This window comes from Eleutherodactylus coqui, unplaced genomic scaffold, assembly GCF_035609145.1.
Source record: "Eleutherodactylus coqui strain aEleCoq1 unplaced genomic scaffold, aEleCoq1.hap1 HAP1_SCAFFOLD_211, whole genome shotgun sequence".
Classification (NCBI taxonomy): Eukaryota; Metazoa; Chordata; class Amphibia; order Anura; family Eleutherodactylidae; genus Eleutherodactylus; species Eleutherodactylus coqui.
In genome coordinates, this window is record NW_027102611.1 from 148,375 (window position 1) to 165,527 (window position 17,153).

The 17,153-nt window shown below is 52.1% G+C and overlaps 2 protein-coding genes across 2 annotated transcripts in view; one reads left to right on the forward strand and one right to left on the reverse strand.

Annotated features, from left to right (window-relative positions):
- Nucleotides 1-8,537, forward strand: part of B4GALT2 (beta-1,4-galactosyltransferase 2) — a 45,834-nt gene extending 37,297 nt beyond the window's left edge. Inside the window, exons 6-7 of the mRNA XM_066588950.1 lie at nucleotides 692-796; nucleotides 5,654-8,537. Of these exons, the coding sequence (XP_066445047.1) occupies nucleotides 692-796; nucleotides 5,654-5,804 (256 nt within the window). The 3' untranslated portion in view covers nucleotides 5,805-8,537. The remainder of the gene's footprint in view (nucleotides 1-691; nucleotides 797-5,653) is intronic.
- Nucleotides 8,538-8,645: 108 nt separating this feature from the next.
- LOC136605438 (von Willebrand factor C domain-containing protein 2-like) overlaps nucleotides 8,646-17,153 on the reverse strand; it is a 36,951-nt gene continuing 28,443 nt past the window's right edge. Inside the window, exons 2-3 of the mRNA XM_066588949.1 lie at nucleotides 11,315-11,444; nucleotides 8,646-9,332 (exon numbers count right to left, since the gene is read on the reverse strand). Coding sequence (XP_066445046.1) covers nucleotides 9,112-9,332; nucleotides 11,315-11,444 — 351 coding nt within the window. The 3' untranslated portion in view covers nucleotides 8,646-9,111. The remainder of the gene's footprint in view (nucleotides 9,333-11,314; nucleotides 11,445-17,153) is intronic.

A 17,153-nucleotide genomic window follows, 5' to 3' on the forward strand; every position in this document is an offset into this window, starting at 1 on the left:
CCCATGTACCCCCACATGATCCTCCCCCCCCCTGTACCCCCACATGATCCTCCCCCCCCCCCCGTACCACCCTATGATTCTCTCCCCCCCCCCCCCCCCCCCCTGATCACCAGGTGAGGGGCCTGTACCTCCCCATGATCCTCCCCCCTGTACCCCCACATTATTCTCCTCCCCCATGCCCCCACATGATCCTCCCCTGTACCCCCCTATGATCCCTCCGTGTCCCCACATGAGGCCACCTGTACCTCCACATGATCCCCCTGTACCCCCACATTATTCTCCCCCCCTGTACCCCCACATGATTACCCCCCCTGTATCACCAGATGAGGCCCCCTGTACCTCCACATGATCCCCCCTGTACCCCCACATAATTCTGTTCTTCCCTGTACCCCCACATGATCCTCCCCCACTCTTGTAACCCCACATGATTCCCCCCCCCCTGTACCCGCACGATTCTCTGATTCTCCCCCCCCCTGTACCCCCACATGATCCCCCCCCCCCGTGTCCCCACATGAGGCCACCTGTACCCGCACATGATTCTCTCCCCCCTCCCCCCTGTACCCCCACATGATCCCCCCCCCCCCCCGTGTCCCCACATGAGGCCACCTGTACCCGCACATGATTCTCTCCCCCCTCCCCCCTGTACCCCCACACCAGGCTCTGCACTCACCCGCTCTTCTCTCCCCCGCAGGATCACGCTGAACGGGATGAAGGTCTCCAGACCCGACATTCGCATCGGCCGATACCGGATGATCAAACACGAGCGGGATAAGCACAACGAGCCCAACCCCCAGCGGTAGGTCCTAGAGCTCCGCCCCCCACTGGGTTCACTTACTTATACACTGACCTGACTGCTGATACACCAGTCCAATGCTGCAGCTATAGGTGCCAGACCGACTGCACAATGCACATACAGCTGAACAGTGATTGCAGCTCTGGGGGTGACTGGAGGAGAAGACAGGATGTAACAGCAGAACAGTGACCGCAGCTCTGGGGGTGACTGGAGGAGAAGACAGGATAGAAGAGGAGAACAGTGACTGCAGCTCTGGGGGTGACTGGAGGAGAAGACAGGATGGAACAGCAGAACAGTGACCGCAGCTCTGGGGGTGACTGGAGGAGAAGACAGGATGTAACAGCAGAACAGTGACCGCAGCTCTGGGGGTGACTGGAGGAGAAGACAGGATAGAAGATGAGAACAGTGACTGCAGCTCTGGGGGTGACTGAAGGAGAAGACCGGATGGAACAGCAGAACAGTGACCGCAGCTCTGGGGGTGACTGGAGGAGAAGACAGGATAGAAGAGGAGAACAGTGACTGCAGCTCTGGGGGTGACTGGAGGAGAAGACAGGATGTAACAGCAGAACAGTGACCGCAGCTCTGGGGGTGACTGGAGGAGAAGACAGGATAGAAGAGGAGAACAGTGACTGCAGCTCTGGGGGTGACTGGAGGAGAAGACAGGATGGAACAGCAGAACAGTGACCGCAGCTCTGGGGGTGACTGGAGGAGAAGACAGGATAGAAGAGGAGAACAGTGACTGCAGCTCTGGGGGTGACTGGAGGAGAAGACCGGATGGAACAGCAGAACAGTGACCGCAGCTCTGGGGGTGACTGGAGGAGAAGACAGGATAGAAGAGGAGAACAGTGACTGCAGCTCTGGGGGTGACTGGAGGAGAAGACAGGATGGAACAGCAGAACAGTGACCGCAGCTCTGGGGGTGACTGGAGGAGAAGACAGGATAGAAGAGGAGAACAGTGACTGCAGCTCTGGGGGTGACTGGAGGAGAAGACCGGATGGAACAGCAGAACAGTGACCGCAGCTCTGGGGGTGACTGGAGGAGAAGTCAGGATGTAGCAGCAGAATAGTGACTGCAGCTCTGGGGGTGACTGGAGGAGAAGTCAGGATGTAGCAGCAGAATAGTGACTGCAGCTCTGGAGGTGATTTGAGCAGAAGACAGGATAGAAGAGCAGAATAGTGACTGCAGCTTTGGAGGTGACTGGAGACAGGATGTAACAGCAGAATAGTGACTGCACCTCTGGCGGTGACTGGAGGAGAAGACAGGATAGAAGAGCAGAATAGTGACCGCAGCTCTGGAGGATAAGACAGGATGTAGTAGCAGAAAATGACTACAGCTCTGGGTGTGACTGGAGGAGAAGACAGGATGTAACAGTGGAACAGTGACTGCAGCTCTGGAGGTGACTGGAGAAGAGCATAATAGTGACTGCAGCTTTGGAGGTGACTGGAGACAGGATGTAACAGCAGAACAGTGATTGCAGCTCTGGAGGTGATTGGAGGAGAAGACAATGTAGCAGCAGAATAGTGACTGCAGCTCTGGAGGTGACTGGAGGAGAAGACAGGATGTAGCAGCAGAGTAGTGACTGTAGCTCTGGGGGTGACTGAAGGAGAAGACCTAATGTAATAGCAGAACAATGACTGCAGCTCTGGAGGATGAGGCACAATGTATTAGCAGAACAGTGATTGCAGCTCTGGAGGTGACTGGAGGATAAGACATGATGTAACAGCAGAACAGTGACTGCAGCTCTGGAGGTGACTGGAGGAGAAGACAGGATGTAACAGCAGAACAATGACTGCAGCTCTAGAGCTGACTGGAGGATGAGGCACAATGTATTAGCAGAGCAGTGATTGCAGCTCTGGAGGTGACTGGAGAAGAAGACTTGATGGAAGAGCAGAATAGTGACTGAAGCTCTGGGGGTGACTGGAGGAGAAGAGAGGATGTAACAGTAGAATAGTGACCGCAGCTCTGGGGGTGACTGGAGGAGAAGAGAGGATGTAACAATAGAATAGTGACTGCAGCTCTGGGGTGACTGGAGGAGAAGACAGGATAGAAGAGCAGACTAGTGACCGCAGCTTGAAGGTGACTGGAGGAGAACACAGGATGCAGCAGCAAAACAGAGACTGAAGCTCTAGTGGTGACTGGAGGAGAAGATATGATGTAACAGCAGAACAGTGACCGCAGCTCTGGGGGTGACTGGAGGAGAAGACAGGATAGAAGAGCAGAATAGTGACCGCAGCTCTGGAGGATAAGACAGGATGTAATAGCAGAAAATGACTACAGCTCTGGGTGTGACTGGAGGAGAAGACAGGATGTAACAGTGGAACAGTGACTGCAGCTCTGGAGGTGACTGGAGAAGAGCATAATAGTGACTGCAGCTCTGGAGGAAAAGACAGGATGTAACAGCAGAACAGTGATTGCAGCTCTGGAGGTGACTGGAGGAGAACACAGGATGCAGCAGCAAAAGAGTGACTGCAGCTCTGGAGGTGACTGGAGGAGAAGTCAGGATGTAGCAGCAGAATAGTGACTGCAGCTCTGGAGGTGATTTGAGCAGAAGACAGGATAGAAGAGCAGAATAGTGACTGCAGCTTTGGAGGTGACTGGAGACAGGATGTAACAGCAGAACAGTGATTGCAGCTCTGGAGGTGATTGGAGGAGAAGACAGGATGTAACAGCAGAACAGTGACCGCAGCTCTGGGGGTGAATGGAGGAGAAGACAGGATGTAGCAGCAGAGTAGTGACTGTAGCTCTGGGGGTGACTGAAGGAGAAGACCTAATGTAATAGCAGAACAATGACTGCAGCTCTGGAGGATGAGGCAAAATGTATTAGCAGAACAGTGATTGCAGCTCTGGAGGTGACTGGAGGATAAGACATGATGTAACAGCAGAACAGTGACTGCAGCTCTGGAGGTGACTGGAGGAGAAGACAGGATGTAACAGCAGAACAATGACTGCAGCTCTAGAGCTGACTGGAGGATGAGGCACAATGTATTAGCAGAGCAGTGATTGCAGCTCTGGAGGTGACTGGAGAAGAAGACTTGATGGAAGAGCAGAATAGTGACTGAAGCTCTGGGGGTGACTGGAGGAGAAGAGAGGATGTAACAGTAGAATAGTGACTGCAGCTCTGGGGGTGACTGGAGGAGAAGACAGGATAGAAGAGCAGACTAGTGACCGCAGCTTTGAAGGTGACTGGAGGAGAACACAGGATGCAGCAGCAAAACAGAGACTGAAGCTCTAGTGGTGACTGGAGGAGAAGATATGATGTAACAGCAGAACAGTGACTGCAGCTCTGGGGGTGACTGGAGGAGAAGACAGGATGGAACAGCAGAACAGTGACCGCAGCTCTGGGGGTGACTGGAGGAGAAGACAGGATAGAAGAGCAGAATAGTGACCGCAGCTCTGGAGGATAAGACAGGATGTAGTAGCAGAAAATGACTACAGCTCTGGGTGTGACTGGAGGAGAAGACAGGATGTAACAGTGGAACAGTGACTGCAGCTCTGGAGGTGACTGGAGAAGAGCATAATAGTGACTGCAGCTCTGGAGGAAAAGACAGGATGTAACAGCAGAACAGTGATTGCAGCTCTGGAGGTGACTGGAGGAGAACACAGGATGCAGCAGCAAAAGAGTGACTGCAGCTCTGGAGGTGACTGGAGGAGAAGTCAGGATGTAGCAGCAGAATAGTGACTGCAGCTCTGGAGGTGATTTGAGCAGAAGACAGGATAGAAGAGCAGAATAGTGACTGCAGCTTTGGAGGTGACTGGAGACAGGATGTAACAGCAGAACAGTGATTGCAGCTCTGGAGGTGATTGGAGGAGAAGACAATGTAGCAGCAGAACAATGACTGCAGCTCTAGAGCTGACTGGAGGATGAGGCACAATGTATTAGCAGAGCAGTGATTGCAGCTCTGGAGGTGACTGGAGAAGAAGACTTGATGGAAGAGCAGAATAGTGACTGAAGCTCTGGGGGTGACTGGAGGAGAAGAGAGGATGTAACAGTAGAATAGTGACCGCAGCTCTGGGGATGACTGGAGGAGAAGAGAGGATGTAACAATAGAATAGTGACTGCAGCTCTGGGGGTGACTGGAGGAGAAGACAGGATAGAAGAGCAGAATAGTGACTGCAGCTCTGGAGGTGACTGGAGGAGAAGTCAGTATGTAGCAGCAGAATAGTGACTGCAGCTCTAGGGGTGACTGGAGGAGAACACATGATGTAACAGCAGAATAGTGACTTCGGGTCTCGAGGAGAAGACAGGATAGAAGAGCAGACTAGTGACCGCAGCTTTGAAGGTGACTGGAGGAGAACACAGGATGCAGCAGCAAAACAGACTGAAGCTCTAGTGGTGACTGGAGGAGAAGATATGATGTAACAGCAGAACAGTGACTGCAGCTCTGGAGGTGATTGAAGGAGAAGACAGGATGTAACAGCAGAACAGTGACTGCAGCTCTGGAGGTGATTGAAGGAGAAGACAGGATGTAACAGCAGAACAGTGACTGCAGCTCTGGAGGTGAATAGAGGAAAAGACAGGATGTAACAGCAGCACAGTGACTGCAGCTCTGGAGGTGACTGGAGGAGAAGTCAGTATGTAGCAGCATAAAAGTGACTGCAGCTCTGGGGCTGACTGGAGGAGAAAACAGGATATAAGAGGAGAACAGTGCTGCAGCTCTGGAGGTGATTGGAGTAGAAGACAGAATGTATTAGCAGAACAGTGACTGCAGCTCTGGAGGTGACTGGAGGATGAGGCACAATGTATTAGCAGAGCAGTGACTGCAGCTCGGGAGGTGACTAGAGCATCAGAGGATTTCCTCTTTGCGCTATTTCTGCCGTGCCGTACGTTTTGCGTTCAGCTTTCCGCTTCCTTTGTTGCAGGTTCACGAAGATCCAGAACACGAAGGTGACGATGAAGAAGGACGGCATCCACACGCTGCGCTACCAGCTCATCCACTTTGCCAAATACCCCATGTACACAAACATCACAGTGGACATCGGGAAGCCGCCGCCGCGCCCGGCGAGAGGATAGCGCCCTGCGGACTCTGCCTTTCATGGCGGCTCCTCTGATGTTGGGATCTGTGATCATCCCCGCGTGAGATCTGCGTTGCGCGGACCCTTCGCAGTGGATAGCGGGGGGGTTTTAAGAATTTTTGGTAGTCTTTGTGGAACCTGCCTGGGGCATTAATGACTCCACTCACAGCCAAAGCTGCATTCACAATGTCTGTGGAGATCTCACCACGCTGCATTGCACTGAGAGATGATTGGACGGCGGGCTGTCCGGTGCCGTATATGAGGCTCCTCCCTCCGACATGGCGGAAGATTAATAAGCATTGTTATCTGAGTGTGGAATGTAATCCGATCGGCCGCTGTACGTAAGATGGCGGATCGTCCCGGGTGAAGGGAAGCCTACAGGTCAGCAACGGCGCAATCTTCGCAGCGTCCGTCATCGTCTTCCAGGCAGTAGGGGGTCATCACTGTGACCCTCTATGGGGGAGGGGGATATGGACGCTGATCTCCATTTTCCCCGCGTCCGGCAGCTTTGGCTCTCGTTTGCTCCTCCCCCGATCTTCACTATTTTTCACGTTTTTTTACAGCTGTACCTGGACGTAAATATAAAAAAACCGTAAAAGACGCGAAGTGCATGAGATTCCCGTCCGGAGCCCTCCGGTCCTGCATGTGAGTATCCACATATATCGTGCACACCGGGAGCGCCGCGAGGAGCGGGCGGCAACTTCTGAGGACTCCGCTGTATCTCCGAAGACAAAGGTGCAATCGCAGGAGCGGACTGGGAATGCGGGGCAGCGAGCGCCGCGCTGGGGGCCGCCAGGCAGCAGTTCTAGCATGAGCACCCCTATAGAAAGTCATGTGACATAGGGTCAGGTAAGTCGGCTCCACCTCGGGAGTTACTGATCCCGAGTCACATCAGCTCCTCTACTCCAATCCCAACCAAAGCTGCAATCCGTTTTATGCCACAACTTAATGCCCATTTAGACGGGAGCGGGTATCGCTGGCTGACAGCGGGGCGGCGGCAGGGGATTCCTCCTCGCCCCCCCTCTACACAGCGGCCGTTCACTACTGGCTACACGGAGCGATCAGCTGATCATCATCTATGCTGCGGATGGCGCCGGACGATCAGCTGATCATCATCTATGCTGCGGATGGCGCCGGACGATCAGCTGATCATCATCTATGCTGCGGATGGCGCCGGACGATCAGCTGATCATCATCTATGCTGCGGATGGCGCCGGACGATCAGCTGATCATCATCTATGCTGCGGATGGCGCCGGACGATCAGCTGATCATCATCTATGCTGCGGATGGCGCCGGACGATCAGCTGATCATCATCTATGCTGCGGATGGCGCCGGACGATCAGCTGATCATCATCTATGCTGCGGATGGCGCCGGACGATCAGCTGATCATCATCTATGCTGCGGATGGCGCCGGACGATCAGCTGATCATCATCTATGCTGCGGATGGCGCCGGACGATCAGCTGATCGCTCCGTGTGGCCAGCAGTCGGTCAGCACTGGGCCACGCTGTGTTAAGTCAATGGGGGGGGAGCGAGGAGGAATCTCCCGCCGCTGCCCCCCTGTCAGTCAGGGATACTGGCGCCCCTGCAGCAGCACCGCAGCGAGGACACACAGGGACCAGCTGCATCGTTTGCCCCACGCTCGTCCCGTCTAAATGGGCCTTTACTCTGTAACATGCAAGGCTGCAGTATAGGGAGTGCAGCTCTGGGTGTGAGTGTGGCAGAGGACACCATCTAACAGAAGAGTTACTGCAGCTTTGCATGTGAGTAGAGTAACTCTTCTGTTGGATGGTGTCCTCTGCCGCACTCACATCCAGAGCTGCACTCCCTATTCTGCAGTTGCATCATATCTTACACTCTGCTCACATGCAAAGCTGTCCTCACAATTCTGCTATTACATCATGTCTTTTGCTCCAGTCACCTCCAGAGCTGCTGGTTTCTGCATCGCACCAGCTAGGTGATGTCCCACAATGCACTGCTCTATAGGTTGTCCGTAGTTGTGAATGCAGAGCATGAACCAGCAGGGAGGTGCGAGGTCGGCAGCAAAATACTGACTGCAGCTCTGGATGTGACTGGAGGTTTATGGGATTTCCAGGGTTCTCCATTGGTTCAGCATTGGAGCTGTAACCTGGCTCGTCCTCGCTGGGCGCCCCTTGTCCGCAGTGGCGGCCTCTGACCGCACTAATTGCGCAGTTTTCACCCGCAGAGCCCAGATTTCTGTTGTGCGCAGGATTTCTGCTGGTTCTTGCGTCATCCTCCTGTTTCTGCACCTCGGGGCTCCCAGCAGGAGGCGCCATCCTGTCCGCTTCTGCTCTGGAACCTGCGGCTCTCTGGGACGGGCACCTCGGTGGTCGCACAACAGCTGGGGGCCGCAGGCTGCAGACCTCTGGGGCGCTATAGAGGCGCCGCCCCTTTAAGGAGCGGCGTTTACAGCTGCCAGAAAGTGAGACTGCCGGGACTGAAGGAGGCGGCGCTCGGCAGGGGAGAAGCATGGCTCTTATTTGGCACTGCCCCTTTAAGAGCGGTCCGGACTCACACGCTAGATGGTCCAATGTAGTGTCCTAGAACTGGTGCCTGCGGTGCCGCCGGAGCCCCCCGGGTGAGCGCTGCCCCCGGCTCTGCGGGTGGAAGGTCCGTCCACTTTGGATGCTTCTTGTACTTTTTTATGTCGCGGTTTGGCGATATTGTAATCTCCGACTTTACAGTTTTCATAAAATAATTCTTGAAAATGCTGCGGGAAGCGTCTTCTTTCCTGCGCGGAGACCGCCGCCAGCGCCGCGCCGCCATCCGTGACGCTCGGGGGGAACGCGGCCAAATGAGGAGACAGAGGCTGACGCTACAGGAGGAACGTTTAATGGAAAGTCCTTACATGTGGCGCCATCAGCGGAACGCGAGGCCGCTGCTATGATCAGTCATTGACACGCTACTACCAGGCGCCACCTAACACACCAACACAGGGGGCGCTGCAGTTATCCCAGGGGACTATAACCCTCCATATCCTAGTGTGAGCAGGGCCCCCCATTCGTGTGTGTATATATATATAATGCCGGCGTGGAGATCCGCCTGCGCTAACCATGGATGTATCGGTTGCTGCCATCCGCGCCTGGCCATCTATTACATTACTTTCTAGCATGCACTGTCCCCGCCCATGAGGAGCCACTAGCCCCGCCCCTGCTGTATGAAGTCCATGTCTAATGTGATAGGGGGCTGCTCTGCATATCAGTAAATCTGTAAGTAAAGTAGAGACGGACACACAAGGCTGAGCCCGCTGCGCTGCCACCGTGTGGTGGGGTGCTAGTATAACTAAGGGGGAGGGGACTGTGAGCTCCGCCCCTCTATCAGTTCTCCCCGTCGCTCCTCCATGCTGCAGTTCTTTGTCTTCTCGCATCTGGCCAGGCGGTTTCCTTCCCAGTAGCCCACATCCTGGCCGTCGTGGCAGCGGCACTTGGTACAGGCGTCCACCCACACGTACTGCCCGGCAGGAATCACACGGCTCTGAGCGCCATCCGCGTAGCAGTTGGGACCTGCAGGGGGCGACATTTATAAACATGAGGCTGGGCGCGGGCGCAGAGGGTTTCTGCAAAGATTAAAGGGGTTTTCTGCTGTTAATGTAAATCTGAGCGGCGGCTCCGGACCCCCGATGTGGAGGAGCAGCTCGGACCTCACAGCTGGAAGGGGGCCCTGCGGCGGCGTGTGGGTGGTGGGAGGAGCCGCCGCTGCTATGGGGCTACATGCTGGATACATTTCGTGCAGCGCCGCGTGGATGTGCGCACATCTCATCCGTGTGCAGCGGTAACGGCCGCCGCGATGTCTCTGCGGCCAATCAGAGCTGAAGCCTGCAAGTGATTGTTGGGTTTATGGTTTTTGCAGAGCCCGCCGATTCGCCGCCGCCGGTCACAGATTTCTTATATTATCCGCAGAATTTCCACCGTGCCGCAGCGGCCGCCAGCCGGACTGCAGCGACGCTCCTCCTGTTCAACCCATTTGGAATCGAGACCTGACAGCCTCATCCAATCCCTGTCTGGCGGCGCACGCTGCGTCATGCATGAATACTCGTACCGCCGTGCGGGCGCAATGTCAGCCTTTTTTTTTCACTCCCTTTAGAACAGGGGTCCCCAACCACCGGGCCGTTGGGTGTTTAGCGCCGGTCCGCGGCACCGCCGGGAACTTTTGCTCTAAACACGAGGCCTGCGGGCCGAATCACCACCGAAGCGATTACCAGCGGGGGCGCCGCAGCTCCCCGCTGGTAATTGCACTGATCTCGGCGCACACACTGACGTCTGTGCAGCCAGGATCCTCCTCCCCGAGTCCCCTGCTCATTAGTTCTGCAGGAGAGGACTCGGGGAGGAAGCATTCTGGGCTGCACACTGACGTCAGGGCAAGCAGAGAGGGAGCAACTCTGACAGCAGGGAGGAGGTAAGTATATGGGTTGGGGGGCTGCTTATTACTGGGGGGCTGGTTATTACTGGGGGGGACCTGCTTATTATTGGGAGGGGACCTGCTCATTACTGGGGAAGGGGCTGCTTATTACTGGGGGGGTGGGGGCTACTTATTACAGGGGAAGGGGCTGCTTATTACTGGGAGGGGACCTGCTTATTACTGGGGGAGAGGCTACTTATTACAGCGGAAGGCGCTGCTTATTACAGGGAGAGGGGCTGCTTATAACTGAGGGGGGGCTGCCTATTACGGGGGGAGGGGGTAGACCTGCTTATTACTGAGGGGTGGGGGCTGCTTATTGCTAGGGGGGGCTACTTAATACTGAGGGGGGGGGGGGATATATTATACTGCCCTATGTGTGTGCCGGGGGGGGGGGGATATATTATACTGCCCTATGTGTGTGCCGGGGGGGGGGGGGATATATTATATACTGCCCTATGTGTGTGCTGGGGGGGGTGGGGTGGATATATTATATACTGCCCTATGTGTGTGCCGGGGGGGGGGGGGGGGATATATTATACTGCCCTATGTGTGTGCCGGGGGGGGGGGGGGGATATATTATACTGCCCTATGTGTGTGCCGGGGGGGGGGGGGGATATATTATACTGCCCTATGTGTGTGCTGCAGGACATTCTAAATGTCATAATTAAATAAGAATGCACTAAACTCCAACCCCCTTCATAGCCCCGCCCCATATAACCAAAGCCCCGCCCATGTCCCGGCCAACCCTGCCGGGCCTTGTAAAAATGGTCTTGCTGGAAGCCGCTCCCTGGTGCCAAAAAGGTTGGGGCCCCCTGCTTTAGAACACGGTGCAATTTTTTTTTTTAATTGAGTGACATCACAACAGCTTTTACCTTGTAGCTCCGCCCACAAACACCCGCTGCCAATGATGCCATGCGCAGTAATGAGATAATATCAGCCGTGTGGATGGCGATGGGCTCATGTGGGCGTGTTCATGCAGTGCTGCATCGGGCCGTTCGCACGTTCTCGTTTGGTCTGTATTGCGCATTACACTAGTAAGGGCCCGGGGCCCCACATCCTAAAGCCCCCCGCTTCCTCTCCCACTGACCGTCTTTACATCGGGGGCAGCACTCTCCCTTCTCGTACAGCGGGTTGACACATGGCGGGGGGGCACAGTCGGCTACCAGGCAGCGGGCGATGCCATCCAGGTCACAGGTGCACTGCTCGCACTCCGAGGGCTGGAAGACAAGAGCGGCGGGTTACATCGGGGCGCAGCAGGACGCCCTCCTGGGAACCAAAACACAAAGCTGCAGAAATTACAGAAATCACAGCAAAAAGTGGCCACAAAGCGCCTCGCTGAAGATGTACCAACGCCCTGAACCCGCCTGGAAGCGCCGATCACAGCGGGGGCGTTGAGGAGAAGCTGCCACTAGATGGCGCCGTGCCCCTAGCGGAGGTCAGTGGCCGCCGCTATCGGGTGGCATTCCTTTTCCGCAGCACAATCGGCGTCCTCGCTGCGTCCGTCCGTGAAGCGTCCGCACCGGAGAGCCTTCAGCTGCCTCACCGCGGCGGATGCGGGCCCACGGCTGCGTTTGGTCGCACCCCACAGCAGGCCACCTCAGTTTCGGGCGTATTTTGGCCTTTCCTGAAGAGGAGCGCGCCATTTGGGAAGTTGATGCAATTGCGCTTCTTCCATCCGCGGCCGGCCGTGGCGGCTTTGCCCTTTTGCTTCAGTTCATCATCATTTCCAATATCTCTTCTTTCTGTCAATGAATGAAACTAAAGCTGAAGAAGCTTCCTGGTCACAAGTCTGTTACAATGTATCAGCGGAGATCCACAGGAAGTCGCCGGGTCCGGAGGGACACTCCTGGGGGCACAGCAGTGTGGAGCCGTCGGTTCTCTGCTCCTCCAACGCCCCGGGACCCCTGCCACCCGCAGGTAGGTGTGCTGCCGGAGGAGACCCTCAGAACCATCTGCATTTGGTCGGCACCGGAGGGGAATCATTTAGATATTTTTTGAAGCACTATTTCTGTATAGGGAAGCATTAAGGAGGCGGCATCACTGTGTGGGGGCACTAATGGAAATGGGTCCGGCTGGGGGGGCGTAGAGCGGTGATGTCACTGCTGTATAACTGATAGCGGGAGAGCGGTGATGTCACTGCTGTATAATATAACTGATAGCGGGAGAGCGGTGATGTCACTGCTGTATAACTGATAGCAGGAGAGCGGTGATGTCACTGCTGTATAATATAACTGATAGCTGGAGAGCGGTGATGTCACTGCTGTATAATATAACTGATAGCTGGAGAGCGGTGATGTCACTGCCGTATAATATAACTGATAGCGGGAGAGCAGTGATGTCACTGCTGTATAACTGATAGCAGGAGAGCCGTGATGTCACTGCCGTATAATATAACTGATAGCAGGAGAGCGGTGATGTCACTGCTGTATAATATAACTGATAGCAGGAGAGCGGTGATGTCACTGCTGTATAACTGATAGCTGGAGAGCGGTGATGTCACTGCTGTATAATATAACTGATAGCTGGAGAGCGGTGATGTCACTGCTGTATAATATAACTGATAGCTGGAGAGCGGTGATGTCACTGCCGTATAATATAACTGATAGCGGGAGAGCCGTGATGTCATTGCTGTATAATATAACTGATAGCGGGAGAGCGGTGATGTCACTGCTGTATAATATAACTGATAGCGGGAGAGCAGTGATGTCACTGCTGTATAATATAACTGATAGCGGGAGAGCGGTTATGTCACTGCTGTATAATATAACTGATAGCGGGAGAGCGGTGATGTCACTGCTGTATAATATAACTGATAGCTGGACAGCGGTGATGTCACTGCTGTATAATATAACTGATAGCGGGAGAGCGGTGATGTCACTGCTGTATAATATAACTGATAGCTGGAGAGCGGTGATGTCACTGCTGTATAATATAACTGATAGCGGGAGAGCGGTGATGTCACTGTTGTATAATATAACTGATAGCGGGAGAGCGGTGATGTCACTGCTGTATAATATAACGGATAGCTGGAGAGCGGTGATGTCACTACTGTATAATATAACTGATAGCGGGAGAGCGGTGATGTCACTGCTGTATAATATAACTGATAGCTGGAGAGCGGTGATGTCACTGCTGTATAATATAACTGATAGCGGGAGAGCGGTGATGTCACTGCCGTATAATATAACTGATAGCGGGAGAGCGGTGATGTCACTGCTGTATAATATAACTGATAGCTGGAGAGCGGTGATGTCACTGCTGTATAATATAACTGATAGCTGGAGAGCGGTGATGTCACTGCTGTATAATATAACTGATAGCTGGAGAGCGGTGATGTCACTGCTGTATAATATAACTGATAGCGGGAGAGCGGTGATGTCACTGCTGTATAATATAACTGATAGCTGGAGAGCGGTGATGTCACTGCTGTATAATATAACTGATAGCAGTAGAGCGGTGATGTCACTGCTGTATAATATAACTGATAGCAGTAGAGTGGTGATGTCACTGCTGTATAATATAACTGATAGCTGGAGAGCGGTGATGTCACTGCTGTATAATATAACTGATAGCGGGAGAGCGGTGATGTCACTGCTGTATAATATAACTGATAGCTGGAGAGCGGTGATGTCACTGCTGTATAATATAACTGATAGCGGGAGAGCGGTGATGTCACTGCTGTATAATATAACTGATAGCAGTAGAGTGGTGATGTCACTGCTGTATAATATAACTGATATCTGGAGAGCGGTGATGTCACTGCTGTATAATATAACTGATAGCAGTAGAGTGGTGATGTCACTGCTGTATAATATAACTGATAGCTGGAGAGCGGTGATGTCACTGCTGTATAATATAACTGATAGCTGGAGAGCGGTGATGTCACTGCTGTATAATATAACTGATAGCGGGAGAGCGGTGATGTCACTGCTGTATAATATAACTGATAGCAGTAGAGTGGTGATGTCACTGCTGTATAATATAACTGATAGCTGGAGAGCGGTGATGTCACTGCTGTATAATATAACTGATAGCTGGAGAGCGGTGATGTCACTGCTGTATAATATAACTGATAGCTGGAGAGCGGTGATGTCACTGCTGTATAATATAACTGATAGCTGGAGAGCGGTGATGTCACTGCTGTATAATATAACTGATAGCTGGAGAGCGGTGATGTCACTGCTGTATAATATAACTGATAGCTGGAGAGCGGTGATGTCACTGCTGTATAATATAACTGAGAGCGGTGATGTCACTGCTGTATAATATAACTGATAGCAGTAGAGTGGTGATGTCACTGCTGTATAATATAACTGATAGCTGGAGAGCGGTGATGTCACTGCTGTATAATATAACTGATAGCTGGAGAGCGGTGATGTCACTGCTGTATAATATAACTGATAGCGGGAGAGCGGTGATGTCACTGCTGTATAATATAACTGATAGCCGGAGAGCGGTGATGTCACTGCCGTATAATATAACTGATAGCTGGAGAGCCGTGATGTCATTGCTGTATAATATAACTGATAGCGGGAGAGCGGTGATGTCACTGCTGTATAATATAACTGATAGCGGGAGAGCGGTGATGTCACTGCTGTATAATATAACTGATAGCTGGAGAGCCGTGATGTCACTGCTGTATAATATAACTGATAGCGGGAGAACGGTGATGTTACTACTGTATAATATAACTGATAGCGGGAGAGCGGTGATGTCACTGCTGTATAATATAACTGATAGCGGGAGAACGGTGATGTTACTGCTGTATAATATAACTGATAGCGGGAGAGCGGTGAGGTCACTGCTGTATAATATAACTGATAGCTGGAGAGCGGTGATGTCACTGCTGTATAATATAACTAATAGCTGGAGAGCGGTGATGTCACTGCCGTATAACTGATAGCTGGAGAGCGGTGATGTCACTGCTGTATAATATAACTGATAGCTGGAGAGCGGTGATGTCCTTGCTGTATAATATAACTGATAGCTGGAGAGCGGTGATGTCACTACTGTATAATATAACTGATAGCGGGAGAGCAGTGATGTCACTGCTGTATAACTGATAGCAGGAGAGCGGTGATGTCACTGCTGTATAATATAACTGATAGCTGGAGAGCGGTGATGTCACTGCTGTATAATATAACTGATAGCGGGAGAGCGGTGATGTCACTGCTGTATAATATAACTGATAGCAGTAGAGCGGTGACGTCACTACTGTATAATATAACTGATAGCGGGAGAACGGTGATGTCACTGCTGTATAATATAACTGATAGCTGGAGAGCGGTGATGTCACTGCTGTATAATATAACTGATAGCAGTAGAGCGGTGACGTCACTACTGTATAATATAACTGATAGCGGGAGAACGGTGATGTTACTGCTGTATAATATAACTGATAGCGGGAGAGCGGTGATGTCACTGCTGTATAATATAACTGATAGCTGGAGAGCGGTGATGTCACTGCTGTATAATATAACTGATAGCTGGAGAGCGGTGATGTCACTGCCGTATAATATAACTGATAGCTGGAGAGCGGTGATGTCACTGCTGTATAATATAACTGATAGCGGGAGAGTGGTGATGTCACTGCTGTATAATATAACTGATAGCTGGACAGCGGTGATGTCACTGCTGTATAATATAACTGATAGCTGGAGAGCCGTGATGTCACTGCTATATAATATAACTGATAGCTGGTGAGCGGTGATGTCACTGCTGTATAATATAACTGATAGCTGGAGAGCGGTGATGTCACTGCTGTATAATATAACTGATAGCGGGAGAGCGGTGATGTCACTACTGTATAATATAACTGATAGCGGGAGAGCGGTGATGTCACTGCTGTATAATATAACTGATAGCGGGAGAGCGGTGATGTCACTGCCGTATAATATAACTGATAGCGGGAGAGCGGTGATGTCACTGCTGTATAATATAACTGATAGCGGGAGAGCGGTGATGTCACTGCTGTATAATATAACTGATAGCTGGAGAGCGGTGATGTCACTGCTGTATAATATAACTGATAGCTGGAGAGCGGTGATGTCACTGCTGTATAATATAACTGATAGCGGGAGAGTGGTGATGTCACTGCTGTATAATATAACTGATAGCTGGACAGCGGTGATGTCACTGCTGTATAATATAACTGATAGCTGGAGAGCGGTGATGTCACTGCTGTATAATATAACTGATAGCTGGAGAGCGGTGATGTCACTGCTGTATAATATAACTGATAGCGGGAGAGTGGTGATGTCACTGCTGTATAATATAACTGATAGCTGGACAGCGGTGATGTCACTGCTGTATAATATAACTGATAGCTGGAGAGCCGTGATGTCACTGCTGTATAATATAACTGATAGCGGGAGAACGGTGATGTCACTGCTGTATAATATAACTAATAGCTGGAGAGCGGTGATGTCACTGCTGTATAATATAACTGATAGCTGGTGAGCGGTGATGTCACTGCTGTATAATATAACTGATAGCTGGAGAGCGGTGATGTCACTGCTGTATAATATAACTGATAGCGGGAGAGCGGTGATGTCACTACTGTATAATATAACTGATAGCGGGAGAGCGGTGATGTCACTGCTGTATAATATAACTGATAGCGGGAGAGCGGTGATGTCACTGCCGTATAATATAACTGATAGCTGGAGAGCGGTGATGTCACTGCTGTATAATATAACTGATAGCTGGAGAGCGGTGATGTCACTGCTGTATAATATAACTGATAGCTGGAGAGCGGTGATGTCACTGCTGTATAATATAACTGATAGCAGTAGAGCGGTGATGTCACTGCTGTATAATATATCTGATAGCGGGAGAGCGGTGATGTCACTGCTGTATAATATATCTGATAGCGGGAGAGCGGTGATGTCACTGCTGTATAATATAACTGATAGCGGGAGAGCGCT